The sequence below is a fragment of the Coturnix japonica genome, chromosome 9, assembly GCF_001577835.2.
Source record: "Coturnix japonica isolate 7356 chromosome 9, Coturnix japonica 2.1, whole genome shotgun sequence".
NCBI classification, from domain to species: Eukaryota; Metazoa; Chordata; class Aves; order Galliformes; family Phasianidae; genus Coturnix; species Coturnix japonica.
This window is the reverse complement of record NC_029524.1, coordinates 13,799,987-13,827,071: the sequence shown is the minus strand read 5'-3', so window position 1 is coordinate 13,827,071 and position 27,085 is coordinate 13,799,987. Positions and strand designations below refer to the sequence as shown.

The 27,085-nt window shown below is 53.6% G+C and overlaps 1 protein-coding gene across 6 annotated transcripts; it reads right to left on the bottom strand.

The window, feature by feature from the left end:
• Positions 1-627: 627 nt before the first annotated feature.
• DVL3 (dishevelled segment polarity protein 3) lies at positions 628-26,827 on the bottom strand. Of its 6 annotated transcripts, none has more exons than XM_032446430.1 (17): positions 26,296-26,827; positions 11,340-11,409; positions 8,041-8,162; positions 7,532-7,638; positions 6,845-6,980; positions 6,480-6,573; positions 5,999-6,068; positions 5,579-5,718; positions 5,305-5,381; positions 4,741-4,853; positions 4,375-4,425; positions 4,107-4,256; positions 3,192-3,323; positions 2,796-2,963; positions 1,993-2,205; positions 1,318-1,716; positions 628-846 (listed from the first exon to the last, which is right to left on the bottom strand). In XM_032446430.1, the coding sequence occupies exons 1-17, from the start codon at positions 26,811-26,813 to the stop codon at positions 815-817; spliced, it is 2,592 nt and encodes an 863-aa protein (XP_032302321.1). In that variant the 5' UTR covers positions 26,814-26,827; the 3' UTR covers positions 628-814. The 6 variants fall into 6 exon arrangements, with proteins under 6 accessions (XP_032302321.1, XP_032302322.1, XP_015727342.1 ...); XM_032446431.1 differs by having other exon boundaries at positions 4,786-4,853; XM_015871856.2 differs by lacking the exon at positions 26,296-26,827 and adding an exon at positions 18,598-18,993.
• Positions 26,828-27,085: the final 258 nt, after the last annotated feature.

Genomic DNA, 27,085 nt, shown 5'->3' with positions numbered 1-27,085 from the left:
AGGAGACAACAGGAGGGCGCTAAGGGAGCATGGACCCACATCTCCTCCCCACGGCCCAGCAGGAGTGGAGAGGAGCAGCTCTGAGCGGCCGTGAGAGGAGGAAAAAGGATGAGGAGGGCTGGAGCAAGTGACCCACAGCTCTGTGTGAGCCCAGAGGAGCTGCAAGCACTGCCCACAAAGCTCACGTCCCTCCCAAGCATCGCACACAGGGAATGGAGCAGGGTAAGGTCAGTGCTGCCCCTCTCTGCACACAAACACTGTGTTCCCCCATAGTGTGCCTTCCCTCACTCACTGGCTGCATTCTCAGCTCTCAAAAAGGTCCCACTGCTGTGTGGTGTTGCAATGGCAGAGCCACAGCTGCCCCAAGGACTGCCCTTGCAAGTGACGGGGGCAAAGAGCAGGGCAGAGGCCCTCTCTAGGCTTCTTTGGGCCAAGTGAGCACTCACCCCATAGCCCTGAATTCTACAAGTCCCATAGGAAGTAAGGCAGGGGGCATGGCCCCAGTGCCAAGGACAGGGCAGGGGGAAGGAGTGCTCTTCCCTAAGGCCGGGGCAAGAAGGGGAGGCAAAGGGCACCATCTCCCCATTCCCCACAGGCAGTGAAGCCCTGGAACATTCAGACATTGGCTGAAAGGCAACTACAAAGGGATTTAAAATTCATGTAAGGCTGGGCCCGGCTCCCCTCTCAGGGCGTCTTCCGCTAGGGGGAGAAAAGCAGCCATCTTCAGCGCCATGCGCGCACAGCGCCCTTGGAGCTCCGTGTCCTCCTGTCGGGCCACGCCACGCTCCAGCTCTCCCCCCTGTGGGCAGCAGGCTCAGAGAAAGTCAAACACCCCGTAATTCTTTGCTGCTTGATAGAAGAAACACAAAAGGGTGACAAGAAAGAAGAGAATGTTTAGGGCGGAAGGAGTGAGGCAGCAGCGACACACGGGCAAGCAGCACAGGGTGCTGGGATGGATGCGGATTAATGGGGTTAGAGAGGATGGCAGGAGGGAATTACCATCAGGAGGGAATAACCATCAGCAATACATGGTTCTGGTGGCGGGATGGGCTGGTGGAACGCAGCAGGGCTGCCAGGCCCGTCCACCCCACTTGAGGAGGGATTAGAATCAAGGTTTAGTTCCATTTATTATTTTTTTTTCCCTTTTTTTTTTTCTTTTAGTTATCAAGACAAAAAAAAAAAAAAAAATCCCAAAAAAACAAGGGATGAAGCCAGGGCTGGTCCTAGGAGACAAACGATGGGGATGGAAGGGGGGGAAGGAGGGGCAGCAGACAGACAGGGGACGGGCGCTTCACATTACATCCACAAAGAACTCACTGGGGTTGCCCATGGCCATTCGGAAGGACTGTCTACTGGCTGTCAGTTCGGGGGGCACAGATGCCAGGTCACGGCCCGGCGGTGCCCCGGGGGGCCCCATGGCTGACGGTGGTGGAGGCATCAGCAACATGGGGGGGCTGAAGAGAGGGGGGAGGCCGGGCGGCCCGTAGGATTGCTGGCTGTGATGGCTGCGGATGCTGTGAGCCAGAGAGTGCTGGCTACGCTGGCTGTGCTGGCTGGCAGGCACCGAGCGCTCGCTGGCCGCACGCTCACGCCGCATGCTGCTCCTCGTGGTGTGGTCTGATTCACTCCCACTGCCACCGGACTTGGACTCTCCGGTCTTCTCTCTTTCCTTCCTCCTCTCGCTGCCACTGCGATTGGAACCACTGCTCCGGCTCCCTGCAAAGTACACATGGCAACATTAGGAATCATAAGAAGGGACAAGTCAGGAAGAAAGGATGCTCCTCTAACCAAGAGAGGACTTGAACACACTGCAGCACTGCCTGCACAGTCCATGCTCTCAGTCTCTCAATGCTGAGTCACATAACCCTTCTGGAATTCACCAAAACGAAGGCTTTTATGCTTGCTCCCCCCATACATTAGGTGTTGTCTAAAGGAGCAGCCTTTTCCTGCTGCATCTGCCCACACAGGCACATTCTGATATTTTCCACTCACCTTCACTGTGCTGGCTGCCTGCACTGCCCCCTCCGTAGCTGTAGCTTGGGTCAGGGAAGCCGGGGTGTGGGTTGTATGGGTGAGGTGGTGGATACTGATACGGGAAAGCCATGGGCCAGGGTGCAGCTCCTGGGTGTGGGAGCGGAGCCAAAGTGTCCTGATCTGAAGCACCGCTGGAGCCATCGTGATCATGAAGGGACAGATTAGCCATGTCTGCAAGAAAGCAGAGAAGAGGGCTTAAGCCAAATGGAAAGACAGCCACATGTGATGCTGAAGCTCCATGTCCGCCCTCACAGGGACAATGATGGGGCATGCAAGGAGACTAAAGGACTTGGCACTCTCTCTGCCATGAAATACAGGCATTTGCCCTTTCTGGCTGGAAAACAGGCTGGGTAAAACAACTTTCACATCAGAAAGGACCACATCACAGCTATCTTCTACCTCACTAATTAACTCCCACCAGCCCCCTCATTTAAGCATAACTCAGTTGTCTGAGCACTTTCCAACCCTGGAAGTTCAGGGCCTTGAAAAAAAGAGATGGCAAAGACTAAGGTTATGCAGGTGAAAAGAACACAGAGCAGGTGACACTGTCAATGCTGCTTCCAACTTCACAGCTCCATCAGCACAACAAACAAGTTGGGATATTCTTTATCCCACTCTACCAGAGTCTGCAGAACAAAGAGCTCAGTCTGGTGGTAATAACTGTAGGTACGCCCTCATTGTGTTAGCAGAGCTCTGCAGGACTTTGTCTCCCTTCATCTTTTCCCTCTCACTCATGCCAAACCAAGAGTCAAGTGTCGTACTTCCACAGAGGTCCCCGAAGATGTAATAGCACTGTTCAGAGAAGGTGATCTTGTTCACAGTGTGTCGGATGTAGCCGGCCTTCAGCAGATTGCTGGCGTATTTGCGGGATTCACGGCGGTCTGTAAAGCCCTCCACATGATGATACAGCCAGTCCACCACATCCGAACCTGCCACCGAATGTCAGAGTTAAATGCATGCAAGAGGATGGCAGTGGCCCTTAATGTGGTGGGTTAAAAGAACAAAAAAGGGATTTCACAGCCAACAGTTCAATTTGTGACAATGGCTTTGTTAAGTCAGTTTACACTGAAGAGATGTCCTTTCATGAATGCTTTCTTGGGAAACAGACCACCCACACCCCGCTCCCTGCCCCTGCTGGAAGCAGCACAGTCTCTTACCAATGAAGGCATTGGGGATGGTGATCTTCAGCCACATGCGATCACGCACCTCCAAGCCTGACTCTGGTGAGGCCATGGCTTTGACAATAGTGGCCATGTCACTGTGGATGGACAGGTGAAAGTCATCGAGGCCTGTGACGCAAAGGGAAGGGAAGCAGAGATGAGAAGAGACAGAAAAGACAACAGTGCCAAATGGAAGAATCACACACATGGGAGGAATGGGCCAGGGAACAATACATCGTAGACAGCCCTGTGGTGCATGCTGACATAACCCCCTTCCAGACTTCAGATGGTGTCCTTCACAAATGAATCATTTCTTAACATGCAAAACCCAGGCTCAAGCCTCCTTCCTTCCAGCCAGTCTCAAGCAGCTAAGATCAGCTAAGATCCCAAGCAGCTGCCAACAAAGCCCAGCATGGGAATTCACTGCTCCTCATAAACTTCTGTCTTTTTTGGCCCAGTTGAGCTCTTTAGACCCTTGCTTCAGGGCTTTGCACACTAGAATTACCCAAAATCTTGAGAAAGTGACCAAAACAGCACTGTATTCTGCAGGTCTCTGCCACACTACAAGACTCTGTCCTGCCCTATCTGCTCTCTGGGACAGCCTTGCTCCAGTGACAAGCTGGCCTCACACTGCCAGGTAGCAAACCCCAGCTACTCCCTGAATCTTTTCTCTGCATCTGCCACAGCTCCTGGACTGCATTCAGGATCTTCTACTCTCCTTAAGTAGAAGACTGAAATATGTGGTTTAAATTCACCCAGCCAGATCAGTGAGAACCATCTCCCACCCACTTCCTTGACAGAGCAGACCTTGCCCAGCCCAGCTGTCCCCAAGCAGATGTATTGCTCCCCTTAGAGCACAGTGAAGGTGTGGAAGCCGTGCAGCGGGAGGAGCACGGAGGCACAAGGACTTACGTTCGGTCTCTGGGATGGAGCTGGTGATGGAGGAGCTGGTGGAAGTGATTGTGCTCATGGATGGACTCATACCGTACGCTGGGTAGGTGCCAGTCATCGCTGCCGTGTGAGACACCCAGGCTGCTGGGTCAATGGGCCGGATAGGCTCACCTGCAGTGAAGAAGTCAGTTAGCAACTATAAGAAATTATCTCATTATCCATTCAACCTCACGGGAGGGACAGGGACTCAGCACAGCCCATTCCATCCCCAGTATCTGCCGGGACTCACCCGGATCGGAGCATGGAGAGTCTGGCCCAGCCCAGATCCGCTGGGGAGCAACTGGGAGAGAAAGAAGAGAGGGAGGGTCAGCAGGAGAGGTGCAGAGGGAGAGATCCCCCTATGGCTCAGGGAGGGGTTTCTCTTTCCTCTGGCGCTCCAAGCAAGTGACCTCCCTGACCCAGTGAAACGCGTCCCCAGCGTGATGTGGGAATGAGGGCTGGGCCTATGGGCATTTTGGACTGGGAAATGCATAGCAGCCTCCCTACGGGAGAGCTGAAACCCCATCAAAACCCAATTCAGTGCCATATGGAGCCACACACACACACAGGAGGAACAAGACAACAACCAAGTAAGTGCTTAAGGCAGGGCTCTCACATGAGCTGGGCACCAGCGTTAAGGGTGAGTCAGCTATCCACTTACTCCTGGGTAACGAGAAGCAGCCCCGCGGGCTGGGGTCCCAGCACTTGGCCACCGTCAGGGTGATGGGCCTGCAGCAAAAAAGACAAAAGTTAGCACAAGAGCCTGGTGGCACAAACCCCTTTGTGATCCATAGCACTTGCTGTACGCTGGCTCTCTACTGACAGAGAGAAACTGCCAGCTCATTGCCCTTGCTCCTCCCCTCCCTCCACTTTGGCTATAGCTTTCCTTAACAGCATGGACGGAACAATGTGGCAGCAGCAATCCTACTGCTAGCCAGCCAAAGCAAAAAGATGACACCATACACCCAGAAAAAGGGACACACATCCCAGTTCACCACCACTATGATGGCTCCAATTCCTGCTTTGGGTATGAAAGCCCAGGAAGCAAAGCAACACCCAAATCTTAAGTTCTGAGTTCCTGCAGATCTGCTGGCAGAGGTGGCTGTAAGATGTGATTCACACACCCCAAGCACACACTTTGCATCCCCTCATGGATGTAAGGAGCAACCTGAGTACCTACCCCGGCTTGTGCACAATTTCCCTCAGCACCCGCACAGCATCATCATTGCTCATGTTCTCAAAGTTGATGTCATTCACCTGCAAACAACACAAAGGGGTGAACCTCAGAGATATGACAAGAGGCTGAGCTCCTCACTCTGCTCAGTGGTGACTCAGCTTCCCTCTTCCAAGAGCAGCTCCCTTGGTTTAACTTGCTTAAGTGCACAGGGAGGCTTCTGGGTCTTTTCTTACTACTATTCTAGTCTCAAAAATAGAGGAATGTGGGTGGGAAGTACCTGCAAGAGCATGTCTCCTGGCTCAATCCTGCCATCAGCTGCCACAGCACCACCCTTCATGATGGAGCCAATGTAAATGCCTCCATCACCACGCTCATTGCTCTGTCCCACAATGGAAATGCCCAGAAAGTTATACTTCTCTGCAGAGATGGAAAAAGAAAGAAGGAAAACACCATGAAGCAGCAGACACGAGCAGTCCTGACCTCAGAAAACCCATGTGCTAATAGCCACTTCTACTCCCCTCCCCTAAAATCCTGGAATGTAGAAAAGCTCCTGAGATACCCGAATACTCCAAGACATGCTGAAGAATCCATTCCCACACTTACTCATGCGTGCTCTGTTTGCCCCCTCCCCGGGTCCCTCTCCAGCACCCATCTAGCGCTGGAAAGACTGCAAGCTCCAGGCACACCACCTACTCACCCATGTTTAGTGTGACAGTGATGATGTTCAGGGACATGGTAGAGTCTGTGATGCTGCTGAAGGATGATGACTGCAACATAAAGAAAACACAAGATGTCACCTGGTGCCTCAGTACCATTCCCAGACCCAACTCCATTCATATGTATTCCTTCCATCCCCCCCATAGCACCACAATCACAACCCACAACTCCGGCCTCATGCTGAAAGCTTTGTAGAGCCGGAGTGCATCAGTCACTGCCCTTATGACTACTCCACTGCCAGGAAAAGGTCTGTGGTCCCACCTCTTTGTGCTACACTGGCCCCACTGAAGGGTTTACAGCACTGTATGAAATCTCACTGCTTGGATTCAACCTGCTCAAGGCAGTGCCCACAGCAAATGCAGCTGAATACTTGATCAGCCCCAAAGAACTAAGTGGAGAGATCCATTAGGCAGCCCACTTTGCCCTGCACTGCCCTCCCCAGGATACCCAGCCCTTGGTACCCGCTCAATGCGTGGAGCCTTCTGTTTCCGCCTGCGTCGCTTGTGCCTCCTCATCAGACGGGAAGCACTGCTTTGCTCTGTCGAACTGCTAAACCTAGAGGCAAAAAGTATGAGTCAGCTCTTCTGCTGCTGGGATGATGGCTCTGGCAGCAAGTCACAGAAAAGGGTATGTGGAATAGAAGATTGCAGGAGAAGAGCATGTATGTGGGAGACAGACAATAGCACAGGGGCTTGCTGGGCGAGTCAAGACAGTAGCAAGTCTGTGCAAGGACACTGGCACCCAGGATTACTATGCCCTGCGATGGCATCTCAGTGCTGAGAGGTGGTGGGAAGCCTGTGTTCTGCCAGGCCCTAAGTTCTTGTACCTGCTAGTGGAGTCGTCTTCATCTGAATCGAAGAAGCTGGTGGTCTCCAGCTCACTGCTCATGAGTGTGGAGGAGCTTTCGTACCCGCCCAGGTCTCGGCGCCGCTCTCCCTTCACTGTCCCGTTCACTCTGGGTGCTTTGAAACAACAAGACTCAGCATGCTTAAGACACGAAAAAGGAAATAGCCCCATCCCCTCTGCAGGGCTCATGGCAACATTCTCAGAATGAATTCCCCTCAAAATCCCACCCAGTACAGGTCAGCTCTGAGCCCACACAAGGATCAGGTTCCTTCCCTGTAGGTTACCTCTTCCACAACACTAGAGAATGAGGAAAAGGCTGATGGGGCCAAGAAAAAGGCTACTAAAACCGCTTAAGACTGCTGCAACTGGTCCTTTGGTAGACCATGGACCAGCACAGAGTGGCAAGGCTACAGCACAGTCTGCTTTTCAACTCAGGAGTGAGGCGCTGCTGTCTCCCTCTTGCTTCTGGAGCAATTCTACAGAAGATATCTCTTTTACCCAAAGGATTTCATCACCAAGCTCTGATGCAACACACAGCTATTGCTTCAGACCACTGAAGCCCTTCTGTGCTGAGGAGGTCCTAGATAACAGCCAGAGCTGGCCCGTATATGCAGCTGGTGCCCCCAGCTATGCCCAGCAAAGCTCCTGTCATGTTGTTAGCACTCACCATGCTCGGGTCCATCTTTTCGACGAGGTCGCTCCCTTTGTGATGACACCACTGAGTCTGTCTCTGTCTCGTTGTCCAAGTTTTCCCGACTCCCCCCAGTATTAGGGCTGCAATGAAATAAAGGGACAAATAGGTCCAAGAAGGGGCTGAGAAGGCTCTCTCTACTACCTAGCATGAGCCTGCACCCATCAACTGTCTCCCTCCTCAGAGGGGAAGCAGCAGAGGTGGTGGGGAGCAATCACAGGACATCTAGGAGCACAGGGTAAGGGACTATGGGAGGATGTCAGCTCTTTGCCAGCTCCCCTGCACTACTTTCAGCATGCCTTTGCTTACCAAATAACACATCCCCGCTTTGAATCTGCTCCCAGTCCCACCATCCTGCCCTATGGCCAGCTGTGATTCCTGTCCATTTGGACAGGAGTGTCCCAACCCTTGCTCTTCCCACCTTGACTTACAGCAAAGCCATCACAGGTCACTCAGAAACCAGGACAGGTGTCCAGGTAACTTACTGGAAGGAGGGGGGCCTGGAGTCTCCGATTCCTCCTGTGCGCTCCATGGAGGGTGGCAGCTCTGTTTGGTTATCGGCACAGACTGACCCAGCATCTGAATGGGAACCCTCTGCAGATACCAGCTGGAGGGATGAGAGACAGGGGATGAAATGGCTGAGGGAGCAGGAGAACACTTGCAAGAGCAGCCAAACAAGTTGGCTAAAAGCCTGTCTGGCTCAGGATCTCATCTCTGACAGCAGACAAGAGCAGATGCCCAGGAACGGGTATGGAACAGGCCAAGCATGTAGCAATGTTCCCCTCAATGCCCTCCCAGACACTGGCTATTTGTGTCTCAGGAAATTCTGACCCAGCAGAGTAGCCTGGGTGGCCAGCAGTCCTGCTTAGAGACTGACATCACCTACACACTCACACTGCACAGTTTTTAAGCTCAGGTAACCTTAACACATACCCATTGGCAAGGAGTGGATTCCCCTTAGTAATTCTTACATCAGAAGAGGGCAGCTACACCCTCCCTTTCTTTTAACCAGCCTCTACAGCTTGGCCTTTAGGCTGTGGGACCCAGCAGGAGTTTCACATCCTCCACCCATGGGAGGTGAGGGTAACAGAGCTCAGGGCTGAGGCTTCGAAACTTCTGAACTTCCCCTAGTGCACAAATTCAAGACAGGGTCAAAACTCAGGAGCTGTTTATACTAGCTATGCTTTGGGGCTGTCCAAGCACAGCTACTGCCCTGCCTCTGGCTCCAAGATAAATCACCTGTTTCAGGGCTCAGGGAATGAGATGGAGCTTCTCCTGGGGAATGAGCTCGCCAATGGGTGAGAAATCAAATGAAATCGATGAGCCCAGCTGAGCTCAAAGGAAAGTGGTTTCCTTAAAAATGTTCCCTATGCAGCTTTGCCCTCTCCCCACCTCTGAGCTGCACTGTGCTGGGTTAATTCCAACTGGGCAGTAAAGCAATGAATAGCCTTTTCCTTACAAGACACACTCTGAGACCTTCGAAGCAGAGAGAGGATCCAGGGAATGAGTTCCTGGGGAAAGGCTAGAGCTTGCCAGCAAGGGAAGATCAATTTCCATCTTTTAAGAGTTTTCCAACGTGTTTCTTCTTTTCTGTACCTGTATGCACCATGGCTGCTCCCTGCACAGCAGAGACAAGCAGCAGGGTGGCTCTCTATCACCACTGGGGGGGCAGCAGGACCCTGCACCCTGATCTGCTCCTGTCTGGGTCACAACAGAGGAATCATCAAATGGGCCGGAAGGAACCATCAGCTGCTACCCAAACTTTAACACTCAGTGCAAATCATCCCTCTGAGGACTGGGGTGTCATGACAAAGATCCCACAGCTCATCATCAGGGCAGAGAGAGAACAGTCTGCTGCCAGGGAGGCACCGGGAACAAAGAAAGGGATGCCAAGACAGAGCACCCCGAGAGATCCTCAGCCAAGGGAGCAGACAGGGCAGAGAACACCCTGGGGTGTCAGAAGCTGCAGAGCCCGTCCTGCAGGCCCCAGGACAAGCCCAACAGCTCCTGCTCTCACAAGTGTCTAACCAGCTCTAGTCTCACACCCAGCTCAGCCTCCCTGCCTCCAGCATGCCCCAGGCACACGCCCAGAGCCCAGCTCCACTCCTGGTCCCTTCTTGTCTTCCCAGGACACATCCCAGTGCCTGAAGGCTGCATCCCTGCTCTGGCTGCCACCGCCTGGAAGCACATGGGAGAAGAGATGCTACAAGTGGTCAAGGCTACCCAGGGAAAACTGACAGTGTTCTGTGCTTGAAGGTCTCAAGTCAAGACCAGGCAAATAAATGCAGGCAGAGGAGCCAGCTGCAAGCAGCTGTCAAACTGCACTGAGGGGGGGGTTGTTTGGGAGCAGGGGGAATGCTGCTGCCTTACTCCTGAGGCTGGGATTTCCTCCAGGCAAGGTACTGAAAACCACCCTACACTTTTCCTGCCTCTTTTGCCGTCAGGAAATATTCACTTAGATCCCAGCCCCTATCTTTCCTTCTAGCTAAAATTAGCACCAAGTTCCTAAAACAGCCTTATTCCAGCCTGTCTGGCACAAGCAGTGAAGCAAATGCTCTCCCAGTCCCAAAGCACTCACAGACAGTGAGACTCAACAAGGAGAGAAAAAGGCTTCATCAGACGTGCACAGAGGTCTCCAAGATCACCATCACCCTCTGTGCTGGTGGAGGTGCTGACCCCAGGCACTGTGCCCACAAACAGCCAACATTTCAGAGGCTGCAGCAGCACAGCATTCCAGCAGGATCAGAGCTCATGCTGCTCCATGGGCAGCTCAGACCCATCAGTCCCCTTGAGAGCCACTGCAAGGAAAGCCAGAGGCTGCACAGAGATGTGAAGCACAACAAAAAGCACAGTGGGTTAAAAAAAAACAACACAAAAGCAATGGAAAAGGCTCAGAGCCTTTGGGATGCCCTGGCAGGGCATGTGAAAACAAAAGGCAGCTGGAAATGGAGAAGTAGGGAGATGTCTGGGGCTTGGGCAGCCACTAGAGGGAGGGTAGCACAGTTCGCTGCTCTGTGGGAGCCTGAGCCCCCTGTCCTGCAGCTTGCAGGCAGCTCAGCACTCCTTGGTGCCACCATTCAGCCTCACTGGTTGATGCAGGTGAAAGAATTCAGGCCTTATGCAGCTCCATTTGCAAAAGCCTGGAGATTTTCCACTGTTTATGGACTATCTGTCAGCACCTGGGTCTCGGATCTTATTGCTGGGGTAGATTCACACAACTTGATTAGCACAAACTGCAGCTCAGCAGAGGGGAAAATGGGATGATGGCCTATGGAGACCAAATACCTTCTTCCCCCCCGCAAACAGAGGGTCCCCTTTGGGGCACAGGCAGGCATGCGGGCAGGGGGCAGAGCATGTGCATGGCACGGCATGAGAAGCTTGTTCTGCAGCTGCCCAGGCAGTACCTTTAGTCTTCAGGGCAGCCCAATCCAGTCGGCTTCACCAGCACTAGAGTCACTTAAGCCCTTTGTCACCGGAGCACGACTTTCCTTGGAAAGCTGACCCTGCCGTAGGGGCACACGGGTTACAGGCTGGGACCACCACCTCTGCCAAGCCAGCTCTTTGCAGAGGCATCCCACATCTTGCCTGGCACAGGACACCCAGCACCACACAGCGCAGCCTCCAGCAGAGAGGCTGGAGCATGGTAATCCAGTTCATCAGCTTCATTAGCAGTTAGCACTCTGACAGTACAGAGTAGACCCCGTGCTTTACTTGGCACTACGCAATCAAACGATGGCTTTCAGAGAGAGAAGAAGGCAGCAAGATAATGAAGGGATGTGCTTACCCACGACACCACCCGGCCGTTGAAACAGGGAAGCTTGGCATTGTCATCTGAGATTTCCTCTTTCACCACCCTGTGAAGGAGAGCAGACAGTTACAGTGGGTCCCAGAACCCCAAGGAAAAGGCAACCTGTGTGCACCCAACACACAGCCCAGGCTTGGGGAGGGGGCAGAGAGGGGCTGTGTGACCCACTCTGTGTCACAGACACCACAACCAGGCTGGAGGGGAGAAAACTAGGGCAGAACAGTCTCCCTTTGGTGCATCTAGCTCTGGATTCAGTTAAAAAGTAAAACAGAACAAAACAAAACAAAAAACCCCACCAACCCAGATCCGTATTTCTGCTTATTTCTCAAGAAATGCATAATTTAAACCTCTTTTAAAAAGATCTGAAATCATCACAGCCCATGCCAGAATCATCTAACAGATGAAAGCGAAATACATGAAACACGCTGCCTCCCAAATGTTACTGTTGCTTTTTAATTACATACATAATATTTCAACACCGCATCAAGCTTTATAGCTGCAATGTCATCTTCCTACATTACACAAGCAGCTGTACTCCTATCACTCTTCACACTGAAGGAGCACTGATTTCTTTCCCCCCCAACAGTACAAACACCTTTGTCACCAGTCAAAACCAACTTGTAGATTGGCTGTGTTTCATTAATACTACCTTTGATAGACACAGTGAGGTGCAGATGTCCCATTCCATTGCAGGGGAGTTGGGATAGATGGCCTTGAAAGGTCCTTTCTAACTCAAACGACTCTGTGATTTAATGGCAAAGCAACTCAGCAAGCTATGCTCAATGGCAGTGAGGACACAGGAGTGGGGCAGCCCACTGGGCACCCAGGCCAACCCTTCCCAGCACAGTCGAGCTGCTTCTCCCTGCTCCCATTGCGCACACACCCAGCCTGGCTGTGCTTGCATCCATTCATGCTGTCGCCAGTAGCCTGGAGCCCATCCAATTCCTAGAGAGAGCTCCAGGCAGAGCCAACTTCCAGCGCTGCACGCTGTGTGCTCGGGGACACAGAGTCTGGTCTGTGGCTGTAGGGACGGGGTGATATATTTGCAGGGTCAAGGTGACCAACCGCTGGGTGCAAACGAACTGTTCCTCTTTCAGCAGGGCAGAACAAACAGCCTCTGTCTGGGTGCTCGGCCCTCTGTCACCTCGCTCCTGTCCCAGACACCCTGGGGTCAGCACTCCACACAGCACCCCTCTCTCAGCCCCATTCCTCATCACCCAGCCAACAGAGCAGGGTGAATTATACACAGAGCAAAAGCTGACAGTGGAGGGCTGGGCACAAGGATCTCCCTGCAGCTCTGCTCCTGTCTGCCAGTCCTAATGCTGACCCATTATTGGGATGCAGCACTCCACAGCCCCACAATGCAGACCACACTTTTGCCTGTGCTCTCAGCACTGCAGCAGGGAGCAGCCTCTGGGGGAGCTGTGCATGATGCCACGTCTCTCCTCAGCGGCCATGCAGGAAAACCTCCCCATGGATCAGCCCAGAGCTGCAGGGTCTTGTGGAAATCCCCAAAAGGCAAATCCTTGGGCAGTGTTCCAGCTCTTTCTCTAAAAGCCATTTAGCAGCCTGGGGAAAGCATCTGCTCCGCACTGATTGCGGAGGGGCTGCTTTATTTTTAACCATCGGGACAGCCCAGTTTGGGTTTTTCCCAGGTTTGCAGCACTGCTGGGGGTGTGTGCAACACAGCAGGGAGCGAGGGATGGCGAAAGCTCCCTGCTGCAGAGCTGCAGCCCAGGCCAGCCCATGGCTGACCTCCCCTGGGTGACAAAAGCTTCGCTCCACGCCGATGTGCTGCGGACAAACCCTGCGCCGGGCGCCCAGCCCACAGCTCCCAAGTGTTCATCTGCATTGAATTTTCCAACAAAGAGACCTGCAGGAGGGAGGGAGGGAAAGAAGGAGGGACGGAAGGAGGCAGGGTGATGGGAGGCAGGCGGAGTGGGCGGATGATTCAGCCTCCATCCCCAGCGACACGGGGGCGGCTGTGCGGGGCCAGGCCGAGGGGGAGGAGGGGACGAGGCTCTGGTTGCCGCAGGAATCGGGCTCGGGTTTTGCAGAGGAAAGCGGAGCCTGCCAAGGCTGACACAAGCAGCACATCTGCTCCCATGCAGCTGGGGGAAGGGTGGAAAGGGAGGGGAGGAAGCCCAGCTCCGGCCCTCACCCCATCCCCACGCTGCGGATAAAGCCAGCAGATCCTCTCTCTGCTGGCTGGGAAGGTGCCACGCTCCCAGCTTCCCTCCTGCTCTGCTGGCAGCCAGCAACGAGGATGCGAGGACGGGTGGGCAGATGCTGCCTTCTCTGGGGAGTCCCAGAGCGGATCAGGAAATTAGAGGGTATTTTATATCAAGCAGTCATGTCCTAGGAATGAAGGGATGGTGGGGAGAGAGCGAGAGTGCGCACAGGAGAGGAGGAGGCAGTAAAAGCCTTCTCGCTGCGCTAGAAGCCGCGCTGAGGTTACCAGCACACAGCTGCTGAGCTCCATCCAGCCTTCCTCCCTCCCCTCCCTTCGGAGGCCTCCAGCCCAGCCCAGGCTGTGGATACAAGGCAGTTTCTAGCTGCAGCCAGCGCAGGTCTCTCCTGAGCAGGGCCCGCCAACCACAGCGGGTCTGACGGAGAGCTAAGATGGAGTAGCACCAGCTGACTGCCTGCAGAGAGATGGAAGCCCACAGGCACAAACCCAGGCACAGCTGGGAGCATTTGAGCCTCAGCCTTGGATGCTCAGCAGCAGTCACTGCTCCTTTCCAACAGCTCCGTCCTCCTTTTTGCCTACCTAAGGGCGGGATGCTCAGATAACAGCAATCACAGGACGCAGCAGAGATCAGAAACTGCTGCATTTCGGTCAGCACCAAGAAGAGACGTGAGAGAAGGGATCCCCTCGCCATGTCAGACAGCTCGATGGGGAGGATGAAAAGGAGTTTTGTCACTAGGGGAGCAACAGGCATTGAGAGCACAATTAAGTGCTGACAACTGCACGTTAAAAAGAAGATGTAAAACCAGTAGAGCAGAGGAAAAAAGATCTTTTCCTTTGTTTCGTTCAATTATTGAAAGCCCTTCAAAGAACAGTGACATTTCTTCCAAGATCACAAAGGCAAGAAATTAAACGCTGACATTAAACCCCTCTTATAACTGCCACAAATGCAGTGTAGGCAGATTGCACCTCTGACCTCACCAGCCCCCACCTCATCTCCTGCAGAACCACAGGGAAAAAATTCATTAAGTCAGGAGACGTTCCTATCTAATAGCACAAGCTTCAGGCATTTGCACACCAAAAAATGTGATCTCATTTTCAAGTCCTGTAGTACACACACGCCTTAGGGCAGGGATGTCTTGTCTCCAAACGATTGTATAGATTAATGATGCTGAACAGCATAAGGAAACACCTTCATGTGTTAGTATCCAAATGCAAGCATCGCTGAGCTCTGGAGCAAAATCTTCCTCCCTTCTCCAGGATCAAGCACTGCAGTCTTATCACCAGAAGAGAAAATTAGACAGGGCAGTTCTCCAACCGAGCTGAGATGTCGGATGGGAACTCTTTGCCTGTTAGGTCGAGCCCAGACACAGCACATGTGCTTCCTGCAGGGATACAACCCCCCCAGGGCTGCAGATCCTTCCCAGCAATACACAAGTGTAGCAGTGAGTCCTTGGGCTTCACAGCAAGCAGCGTGCATCAAACAGGATTAGAGGATTGGAGGTGTCTGTCTCCATAAGCTGGGGAATTCTTTGGGTCTTCCTCACTGTATTTTTATCTCTCATGCAGGGGAAGAAGAGAACGTGGGATACAAACTGTGCAGTACACTGGGGTGAGAAGGTCTCTCTCTGTAAACAGAGATCATCATTCCCCATTTCAAAACCCCAGACACGGTATTTTCCACTGTGCCTCTATGTCATAGTAGCAGAGGGCAAAAAGGAATTGCAGCTCTGTGGGTGTTTGAGCTCCATCAGACCCCCTCCCAGGGAGCTGCTGTTTTCCTCCTGTCACCTAACAGCCCCAGCTCCTTGTGCCAGGGCAAAGCCCCTTGCTGCACCGTCTGCATGTGGGCTCCCGTTCCAAAACACAACACAAATGATAACACAGCTCTGCACAGAGCAGGAGAAGCCATCTCTGCCCTCCTAGTAAACCCAGGGCAGTTTACAAGGATTCCTCAGGGAACACATCACCACATTTCAAGCTACTGCCTGCACTCAGCAGCAGGAACATGGTGCCTAGGAGCACAAACAGGAGAACAACTCCTTCCATTTTCAGCCTGACACCTCCCCGCCTCCCTCAGCCACACTCCCAACATGTCCCCATGCTTGCCATGCTATCCCCTCAATAGTCACTCGGGCAGGGACTGCTCAGACATCTGAAATGGCAACTGCTTTCCCCAAGAACTCCTATCAGTACACTCACAATCACTCCACTGGACAAACAGCAGGAGACGCTTGGCTCCAGCAGGACTTGTGCTCCCTCACCAGGTGGGAGATGACAGGCTTACCCAGCCCACAGACTGGAAAAGGAATGGCATTTGGGAACAAGCTGCCCGACCTTGCAGGCCTGCCCTGGAGCACTCCTTATCAAAGCGAAGTTAAAGACTTGGATTTCAAAGCGAGCGGATGAGCCCCTCCTGCTCCGCTGTGCCCATCTGGCTGCAACAAGGCTGACAGGGCAGCTGACCTGGGGGAAGCTGTGTGGGGCTGCAGGAGGCACCTCCACTAATTCATCCTGCCCAGCGAGCTCTCAATCCCAGAAAGACACTGGGAGTCACCATCAAAGGAAGCATTCTGCAGGGCCCTGAAGGTTGGCTGACACTTTCAGCCCTTTGAACTGGAAATCAGGACAAACGGACCTGCCTGCAGAAGCCCTGCCAGACTCTTCCCTGACTGCAGCTCCCAAAGAACTCCAAGAGCCGTCTACACAGTCCAGCAAGAGGGTCACCTACACCGCTTGCTCTGCTCTCAAATGTTGGCTGGGCTGTTGCTCACCTCCCTTGCAGAGAACGGGAGCCCCATGCTGGGTGATGGGGATGGGGGAAGATCAGCCCGCACTGCGAGGAAGGTGGGACTGGGCCTTCCTTCCTTTCCTGGCCCTTGGCGGAGGGACATCAAGTCAGTCCTGCTTTTTCTTAACAGCAGGCAAAGCTCCTGCCAAAAAAGTGCTGCGGCTGTGGAATGTGCTAGGCCAGCAGTACAGCTCATTCCTGGAAAAGCATCAACTCAGTGGGAGAGCAAGGAGAGGAGAAGAGGGGAAAAAAAGGGAAGAGGGGGAGGGTGGGAAACAAGGTCTGAACACCCAGACCTCCCCACCTGGAAGGCTGGGAGCTGCCCCATGGTAACCTCCTTGCCAGCACTCCCTGCTCCCATGTCCCACATGGCAGCCCTGCCCAGCACCTGCCCCTGCTCCTGGAGCCCCTTTCTGCTGGGCAGCGCTGGGCTGGGAAGGCACAGACCCCAGCAGACCTCCATGGGGAGAGAGATGTTCATTTCTCCCAGCGTGCTAACAATTATTTTGTATTTAATAATGCACCTTCCCTAGGAGGTGACAAATCAGCCTCTATTCACATCCTTCCCTCGAGAGCTGACCAGCTCACATCCTCTCCTGGCACAAACAGCTTTGGGGTGTCCCAAGGAGACCTGCCCAGCCTCCCACCTGGTGAGGACAAGGGGCAGAGAAGGAGAATAGATGATGAGTGTCCTTACTCTCCCTGTCCAGCTGGGATACCAGCAACAACAGCTCTGCTGACTGGGTCTACCATACAGACAACCCCTATAAAAACAATAGGGAGTTAATAAAGCTCCAAACTTGACATTCTACCACAAAGCTTTTGCCAAAGACAACGAGAGAAGCCTTTCAGAGCTGTGGCAGCTGCATAGTAGCAAAGATAGAACATTGCTGCTGATCAAAGCAGCACTGTGAAGAAAGGGCAAGCAGTGATCCTACATCCCATGGCCATGAAATGATGAAGGAAGGAGAGAGTGTGAGGGGACCTGAATGGTCAGAACCGCTTCTGACCACCACTAGGTCAGGGACATGCATCCTTTTCTTTCACCTCCAGAACCTGGATAACTTCAGCAAAACACAAAGTCATCAGCAAGCCAGAAAGGACTTGGAGGAAAGCAAAACACAAAAGTCACATTTAAAGTCTCAGCTTACTGGTAAAAAACACCATTTCAAGGCAGAGCAGGGCTGGCTGCTTCACCTGACCTCCTGCCTTTGATGGTAGGAATGGCACAAGTACTCCCTGTACAACCAGAGAGCAACTGGAGAATATTTAAGCAGCCTTCCATACACTTCACTTCTTTCAGGTAATACCAACCACCTTCCCTTGAAGATACAGGGCTGAGCAACACAACGAGCAGCGTGATCTCCTACCAAGCTTCATTTCCCCAGCCAGCCGAGCTCGTTTTGCCGTCAGCACCCAGCAAACAAGCACATTCTGTTCAACTGCTGGAAGGAAAAGATGAGATGCTCCCATCCCAACCTAACCATGCATGTGCTGGCACACAACACTCAGCTCAAGATCCAGAAATCGGGTGACAGCTAGTTGTAAAGCAGGAGCCAATCAATTACTAGAAACTGAAAGGAATCTGATTAGCCAAGAAGCAGGGAAAATGCAAGCTGTCTCCACCCTGCTGCTGGTTTCTTCTCCGCAGTGGAAATTCCCACTTCTCTTTCTTGTCTTTATGAAAGCCCAGAGGACTCCTCCTGACATCGGATGGATGTTCTGCTGGATAAAGCACTCTCCAGGCAGCCAGGAGATGGTTGTTTGCCAAGGACTCCTCCAAAGGAGCTGCAGAGCACTGCTGGCACAGGGTGCAGGGACAATCTGGAAGGAAGGCGTTCCTGCGAGCAGCACAGCTTGTGCCATTCAGCCTCCTGTCTAAGTGATGACTGGCATTAGTCAGTAGTCTGAGCAAGGTGTCACGGACAAAAGTCAGCTTGGAGCCTGCTGGGACTTGCCTCCCCACCAAGGAACCTTTTCAACAGGAGGAAAGATTTCCCTGCAATTTAGAAGCAACGTACCCCACCTCCAAGGGAACAAACCCAGCTCAGAGCTGCTTTTCTCTGACCGCACATTCCCGAGCCTGACCCTGCTGCACAGCACTGCAAGCCTTCCCACCTGCCACCCCAACAGCTGCACCACGGCCAAAATACAAAACATTGCTCTTGCAGAGGATCTCAGAGCCAAGGCTGCCAGCAACCGGGTCCTCCGAGAATGGAGAAGCATAACAGAAGGCAGCACAACCTGTTTGCACTTACAAATATCCTGTGAGCTCAGTAACAGCCATTAACTGGTCACCGTACACATTCACCTTCAGCACGCATCGTTACTGCAAATAGGGCCGTTTCCTGGGTCGGTGGATCTGCTGATAAATCAAGTTACAAAACCTTGATTTTGAGCTTCCTGATTGCTGTGATATTGATATCAGGTCTCCACAAAACACCTCTCCTTCACTCACACATGAAGTCACCACGAGCACTCCGTGTCAGCCAACAGGGAGCTTGCACAGCCTGCAGGTGACATGAGCACAGTCCCCACCTCCAGACAACAGACCTACCACACAGCTCCCTGTATCAGAGCGCAGGCACTGACTGCACCAAAGGCAACGCTGTAAGAAGAGACACAAAGATTTGGAAGCTTCCCAGGCTGACAATACCAGCCCATCCAAGAAGACTGCCATAGCTGGACCCCAAACTGATGCATGGGGAACACGCAGTGGGTCTGAGTCAGCTCGGCACATGGGACTCAGTGTGCAGCCCCATATGGATGCTACATACCTGTGCAGTACATACCTGAGCTGCCACAAGGAAACCCAGCCAGAGCGTACCTTAGGCTGAAGCAGGTGCTGCCTCCTGAACTTCCTCTGTCCCTTTCACGATCCCTGGGCAGGGAATAACTGGATTTATGTAACTTAAAGAGTTTCATGTCATTCCACAGCTCACTCTGGAAGGAAAATTATCTCACACGAGCCCCTTCAGGTGCATTTACCAGCTCCCTAAGACAACAGGGAGGCCTGCCACAGGGCCGTGCAGCTCCTCAGAGCCACAGGAGTCATTAAGAATACATTCAAATGACCCAACGCAGTGCAGTGGCAAAGCTTCCTGCACAGGTTCCCGGCACAGCACAGCCCCAGCCGGGCCCATGGGCAAGTCTGTATAAATGGCACAAAAATACTGGCTGGGCTGGGCAGAGCAGAATGAACTGGGACAACTTGTTAGCTGCATGCAAACAGCAGGATGGAGTTTGCATATCCATCGCAGCTTCTGGAAAAGAAAAATAAAAGCTTCAATGTAAGAAGCTAATGCACCCTGGGGCCGGTACAGCAACCAACCAGCAGTACAGCAGCCTTCACCCTGCCCAGCCTGGAGACCAGGAGCACCCCACCCTGAGCTCCAAGGCTATCACAGAAACAGCTGCCATCCACCAGAGGGGTCACACAGCACACCAGTTCCTCTCCAGACACTAAGGGCAGGTCACAAAACAGAGGAAAGCCTTCCTGCATGGCAGCTGGCGTCAGTTCTTCAGAAGAAAACCTCTGCTCCTCTCGCAACTCCTGTCCTCAGCCAGGACTGGGCTCCCACTGCAATGATTTGGCCACTGCTTGCTACATCTTCTTGTCCTTCAGTTCTCTGCAGAGCCATGGGCTGATGAGCCAGGAGATGACCAACAGTGGGGCAGGGTACCAACCACTGCTCCTGCTGCCTTCAGCACTCAGCCTGGGGAAACAACACCTCTGTCACATCTCCTTCAATAAACAACTAATACAGCAATGACAGCCCATGATATGGGACTACACAACAGGAAGGTCAGCATCAGGCATCTCTGCCTGCCAAAGCCTCCAGAGGATTTTGACCCATTGCTGGGTGGGATCAATGTTATTGCTACAAAAAGACAAAACTAACCCCAAAACAGTGATGGAAGTGAAACCGAGAGCTTCAGATCAGAGGCTCAGGAAGATATTGGCATGGCAGCTGCATGAGCTTTCTAGTGTAGCTCTTTGCAGACAGCAATACAGCACAAAAGCTCACATAGGGCATACAGACAAAGTTAGGGCTCACTCTGCTGTTTAACAGCTGGGAACAAACAGTGACACAGCCACGTGGTGCCACATCCCCTCCCGGAAAACCACTATGGGTCACAGGGCAGGCTCCAAACAACAAACAGGGGATGGATGGAGGAGGAAATCCATAGGAAACACCACAGAAACGCAGCCCTCACTGCTGCCTCATCAGCTATGCGGTGTGATGCAAAACTGAGTGACAACACGAAGCCTATTTCCTGCAGGCACAGCTCTCCTCCGTGGGCTCTTACACAAATAACCCAAACCACAACACTGTTGTATCTATTTGGCTGCAGCCAAAGGCAGAGGAGCAGCAGTTTACCATGGCAGAGACCCTCAGAATCCAATTTTCTCTGTCAATACTCAGTTCCCTTTTTCCCTGTGCATCCCCAAGTTGGCCAAGAACAAACTTAAGAAGCATTTCCATCACAAACATAACTGAAAACAATACCTCTCCAAGTAAAATGCTGGTTCACCATAACTCCATATTTTGGTAGAAATGCATTCAATAAATAATGATAATTAAAAAATCCTGACCAGATCTGGCAGCAAATAAGTTCAATAGCTGCTGTAAAGCTTCATTGTTTGCATAGTACAGACAAGGCCTTAGGGAAACTGGTATGCAGCCCAATTTGGCTAACTTGGCTTTCAGAACACCACCCCTGGGCACAGAAACCAGGCTGCGACTGCCATCCAACATGGCCTTCAGAAGCACAGCCCCAACTACAACAGATGGAGCCAGGCACCTCCAGAGCCCAGCTGGGTCTGAGCAGGGAACAGACAGAAGAGATCACAGAATATCACTGAATCACAAGATGGTTGGGTTGGAAGGGGCCTTAAAGCTGACCCAGCCCATCCCCTGCCATGGGCTGATTGCCCCAACAGCTCAGGCTGCCCAGGGCCCATCCAACCTGGCCTTGGGCACCTCCACAGAGCCTCACCGCCCTCTGAGTAATTTTTTCCTAGTGTCTCACCTAAATCTCCCTTCTTTTCAGTTTAAAGCCATTCCCCCTTGTCCTGTCACCATCAGACCGTGTAAGAAGTCAGTCCTCCTCCAGCTTGTAATCTCCATTCAGGTACTGGTTAGCAGCTCTCTGCCAAACCCCTACCAGCTCAGGAGACAGAGGCATGAGCTGCATTAACCTACATACAAATGGCCCCAAACCATCTCCAGCAGAGCCTTGCTCATGGCATCAGAGAACCTGAGCATGCAGGGAACCGTGTTCCTCTGGAGCAGATAAGAGGAGCATTGTTGTTGCTGCTCATGTGCCCTCACTGGTCTGCTCTCCGGACAACATTTCCACCCAAGGAAGGAAACATGCAGGGTAGGAAGCCACCTCTACCTGCTGTGCCCCAGAAGGCAAGTCACTGTGAGCACAGACCTGAAAGGAAACAGACAGAAGGAGCAGCCAGCACAGGTTCAGGAGCACAGGTCACCCCATCTCCTCCAGAAGTAGCTTGGGAACGTTCCTCGTCATCTCTGGATCCATGAGAACACAGGTGTTTTGATGTAGGTCTAAGTCCTTTGAAGGGCTCAGGTTCAAATTGCTGTCCCAGCACACACAGAGCTGAGGACCGGCTGGGAGCTGAGATGCAACAGCCACAGCGCAGTGGGGCAGTGCTGCTGCTGACAGAAGCACTGAGCACACAGAGGAGTCACGCACAGTACTGGAGGAGCTTCAGCTCACACAGCACAGACTTCTTGCCAAACCCACCCTGTGTGATACCCACGCTGATGTGGAATCACCATGGGAGCATGGAACAGGCAAACGTCTTCTGCAGACAGCAAAGCTTCCAATTCAAAAACCAAAGCAAAAATGAAGCAGCTCCCCCAGGCTCGCACTACAAAGACCTGGCAAGTAGGCAGGGGCTCCTTGCCAGTGGGCTTCGGGACTAACACTGCTTATTAAGCTCAGGATCCCTTCCCCAGCTCTGAATGCTTCCAGCCAGGACACTCACTCTTGGCATCAATCTCAAAAAAAAAAAATATCCTGCAATAACAATAAATCACTCGGCCTTTCAGTGAGCATCAACGCGTTTCGCCATGCACATGTGTAGGGGGTGAGGTCGCCAAATACCAACAGCATCTGACCCCTGTGCTGGGAATTCCAGCAGGACCCGCTTTGTTTTGCCTCCAGAACGCTGCCCTAATCACTGCCTCGTACCCGGCTTCACCAGGCAGGTGATAATTAAGCAGGTCTGGATTAGACACCGGGCTAGATATTAATTCAATACCAATTTCCACTTGACAGCTGAGACCTCGGAATCACCGCAGCTCTGAAGCTCAAATTGCAATCAAGTCCTGCAGAGAAGAGGGAGAAGGCAGCAGCGGAGCAGCACCACCCCACAGTGCCCCAAAGCTCTGGGTCCTCCCAGCAATGCATGGCTGAGATCCCCATGCAGGAGGAGCAGCCCTTCAGCTCACCCTGACCAGGCAGAGAGAAGCAAAGCAATCACAAAGGATGCTTTGCCCAAGTGCTTTATCCACACAGGCTTTCAGATGCTCTGGGGTTTATGGACATGGAGACAGAACTTGAAGCCACACACTGAGGACCTACCTGGACGCACCAATCCCACTCCTTTAACTGAAACTGCTTTGAAAAGTTTAACATCAGCATGCCCCTGTGGGAACCCCTTTATTGATGGCGCTGAGCAGCATCAGATACAAGAGTAAAAATGTGTCATGGGATACCAGCATTCAGTTGACATAAGGACATCTTCAGCTGTAGCAGCCAACACTCCGAGATCCATACAAACACTCTCATGCCCACAGAACTCACAGTGTCAGGAGGACGGGAGGAGCCACACAAGCACTGTAAGAACATCTACAGGATCAGGAACAAAGAAACTGAACAGCTTCTTCAGAGGTCCCTGAAAGGCTGTGGGGAGAGAACACAGAGCTCACCAGTGGGCAGAGCATGGGAGAGGGGGAGAGAGCCCTCTCTCCTATTGCCCAGCACACAGGTCTTACCTGAAAGGCACAGGATGAAAAGACTTAAGCCAGAGAGACAAAACCTTCCTTGTCTGAGCAGAGCAAAGGATACTTTCATACTTCACAGCAAAGCACATGCACACAAAGTAGCTCAGCTCCAAGAATACGCCACATCTACACGCTACTGAGCTTCCACCATCAGTGCTCAGTTCTTCCTGCTGTCTCCAGTTCTTGGATAAGCAAAGGATGAAGCCAGCACGGGTACAAATGTCCACACCTGAAATCACTGCTCTGCACAGCTGGGCTCAGGCTGTTCTCTCTGTGCTGAAGCAAAGAAGCCACTGCAGCTTTCCTACTGCTCTCCCCTCAATTAGACAGATGAATTCTTGTTTCTCCTCCTTCCCACCTGGGCACAGCACTACTCTTAATTTGGTGCTGAGCACTGAGCAGGATGAACCCCTGGCACAGCCACGCAGCCACCCCAGAGAGCCTCTGTTCCCATTTCCAAGGAGACGTAAACACTGAAGCTGCTCCATCACTGCCCTGATTCTCAGGGCAAACAAATATTAACAAGATAAACAAAAGAAGGAAAAATCCCACACAGCAAGACTGCAGCTGAAACGCTGCCCTGAGGATGGGCAGGCTGCAGGGAACGCTGGGCTGGAGATGCACAGCCTCCGAAGGGGAGGAAGAAGGAGAAACCCATTCAATCTGGGCACCAGAGGTGAGAGGAAGCGTTGGATTAAGCCTTGCGAGGTCCCTTCCAACCAAGCAGCCACGCTGTGATTCTTGAAAGAGGCTGAGGGATGAACACACAGCCCTGCAATGCCTTTCTTTGGCACACAGCTGCTGAACACAACCAGCATTCATCTCTTGCTGGTTTTCACTAATCGCTCCGATATTTACAGGCTCACAAGGAGCAGCTGAGCTTCCTCCTGCCCTTCTGTCCCTGCACACCGACTCGTTGCTTTCTCCTGGACACCAACCACCAGGGATCCCAAATATTTCCAGTGCTGCCTGGGGCTCCAGAGCATCTTGGAGACAACGCTGCAGTTGGACGGCTCCAGCCCTTCCCTGGCTTCCTTTGGCTCTCTGGAAAGGAGGAAAGACCCAAACATCTCTACCCCGATGGGGCAGCCCTGGTGCCACCAGGAGAGGTTTCTGCTTTCCATTCCATGCAGTGCTTCAGCACAGTGGGGCAGGATCTCACCCACCGCCCAAGAGACCCCTTCCAGCTGCAGACCCACCTTCCCAAAGTCACTTCTTCCCAGAGGAGCTGGCTGAAATCATCCTCATCTCCCACATTCCTGTGCAGCTGACCTCACTGGGTCTCCCTGAGCCATTCTTCCCTCTCCCTCCTCGTACTCTATGTGCTTTATCTTCAACTTTCATTAATCCACCATCTGCCTCCTCTCACGGAGCCTTAAAGACACAGAGGAGGATGAAAAGGCACAAGGCAGAGCTCTGCTGCCACCAGACCCCTCTTCCCAACTCGAGACGCTGCTATTTATTACTAAACTTTGTTTATAGTTGCGCAGACACTCTCCCACCCACACGGCAGTATTTCATTCGAGACAAGTTTGAATTCACTTCAAGAACATTTCAAAGGATCTCAAAGCATTTGTTTACAAACAGAGCGAGCCCAGAATGGAGAATTCACTTCTCCCACCACGGAGACACGGTCCCCTCAGAGCCGAGGAGAGGCAGCTGTTCCATAGCACCCAACAGCTGAGGGACAGGAAACCATCGGCCAACAACTGATAGCGCAGGGGAGATTTATGGTAAACGAGGGCCGAGGAGCTTCTATTTGGCTGGAGAGAAGGGGGGAAGCTGTTGAGGGCTGCAGCTCTCCGCTGGGCCTGGAGGAATGCAGAGAGGCGAAGCGTCCCAGACTGTGGTCACAGGAGTGACTCCAACTTCCAAGCCTCAACTGAAAGCTGGCATCTCCCGAGCTAACGGGAACCTGGGCACCGGGATGGTTTGGCTGCAGAGGGGAGAGCACCCCCTGCCGAGGCAGCCACACGGCTTTCCATCCAAGCCCCAAACAGGCCCAGCCCTGTGTAACTTACGGCAGGAGCCAAGATTGCAGCCCAGGGAGGCATTTGGCGCGGCACGAAGACACTGGGAAGGCTATAAAACTGAAAGCTCTCTGCAGTCCCAGCCTCCATCCGCAAGACCTACTGTAAACACTCCATCTTCTGAAGGGAAAAAATGCAAAGGGAAGGAGATCACGCAACTCTTTTAAACGGCAAAGCACTAGGGATGGTGATGGGTCACGTGCTGCGGAGGCCAAGAGAAGCTGCGAAGGGAAGGGAGCTCCACAACAAAGCCAGAGGAGAATGAGAGGTGGGAAGAACCCAGGCAAAACAAAGGGTGTCACCAAGAAATGAGGGCCAAACAAAGGGTCTCACTGAGATCTGATCTCACGGGGCTCCCCAGGTCAGTTCATGCCTTGAGGGAGATGGGAGGAAGCAGCTTCCGAGCAGATCAGTCAACACAACTGTCCATGGTAGGAGCAGGACTGAGTGCATCCAAACAACCACGCGTGGTGGAAAGAGCAAAGAAACCATGAAAACACGGGGAGTGGAGGAGAGCTGCCCCAACACAAGGCAGGGCTGCTTCTCTCTTCCATATGGCCCCGCTGTGGAGATGGAGCAGGGCACAGCTCGTCCACTTTGCCCAGAGCCGGGCAGCACATGGAGAGCTCTCAAACCCCTTCATCCATCCATCCCAGAGCCGGGGAGGGGAGAAAGCACTGCCAAAATGGACGGTGCTCCCCAAAATGGATGTGAGGAGAGCCGCGCCGTGCCGGGCAGGGGCCAGGGAGGGAGCGGTGCCCTCGCACCGTCCCCGGGTCCACACAAAGGAAGGAGCCCGGCCCTTGGGAACAGAACGGCGATGCTCGGGGGACGCCGCCACCCCCCGCAGTGCCCCGCGCAGGGCCCGGCCCGGGGCCGCGCTCACCCGAAATCGTCGTCCATGGACTTGAAGTAGAACTTGTAGTTGGGCCGGTTGAGGAGGCCCTTGAAGTCGCCGAGTGTGACGCGCTCGGCCGGGATGGGCAGCTTCACCAGTACGGCGTCTTTCCTGCTCGTCCAGGTGGTAGATGATCTTCCGTCTCGGCCGCCGCCATGGCGCCCCTGCCCGGCCGCCGGGCCGCCGCTCCTCCGCCCCCGGCCCGGCCCGAGACCCCCCGCGCCGCCTCCGGCCGCCCTCCCGCCGCGGTCCCGCTCGGCCCGGCCCGGGCCCGGCTCCCTCGCTGTTCGGGCCCGGCCCGGTTCCGGCCCGCCCGCTCCGCTCCCCCCTCGCCCCTTGTTCTGCGGGTCCCAGCGCCGCCCGGACGCACCGCGCACGCTCCGACCCGCGGCCCCGCCCCCCCCACGGCCCCACCGGAACCGGAACCGGCGCCCCACGGGGCCGCGCTGCTGGGCCGCCCTCGGCACCGCACGAACCGGGTCCCCACACCGGGCAGCGTACACCATGACCCCATACACCGTGACCCCATACACCGTGATCCCCATACACGGGTGCACCCCCCCATACACCGTGACCCCCCATACACCGTGACCCCCATACAACGCGTGCCCCATTACACCGTGACCCCCCATACATCGTGACCCCCATACCGACCCCCATCTGACCCCCCATACACCGTGACCCCCCATACACCATGACCCCATACACCGTGACCCCCCATACACCGTGACCCCATACACCGTGACCCCCATACACCGTGACCCCCCATACACCGTGA

Coding starts and splice junctions, on each gene's coding strand:
- DVL3 (XM_032446430.1), bottom strand. CDS start 26,813: ATGGTGTACGCTGCCCGGTGTGGGGACCCGGTTCGTGCGGTGCCGAGG. Junction 6,981..7,531: donor AAAAGATGGACCCGAGCATG/GTGAGTGCTAAC, acceptor GTTGTTTCAAAG/CACCCAGAGTGAACGGGACA. Junction 5,719..5,998: donor CACTGTCACACTAAACATGG/GTGAGTAGGTGG, acceptor CCATCTCTGCAG/AGAAGTATAACTTTCTGGGC.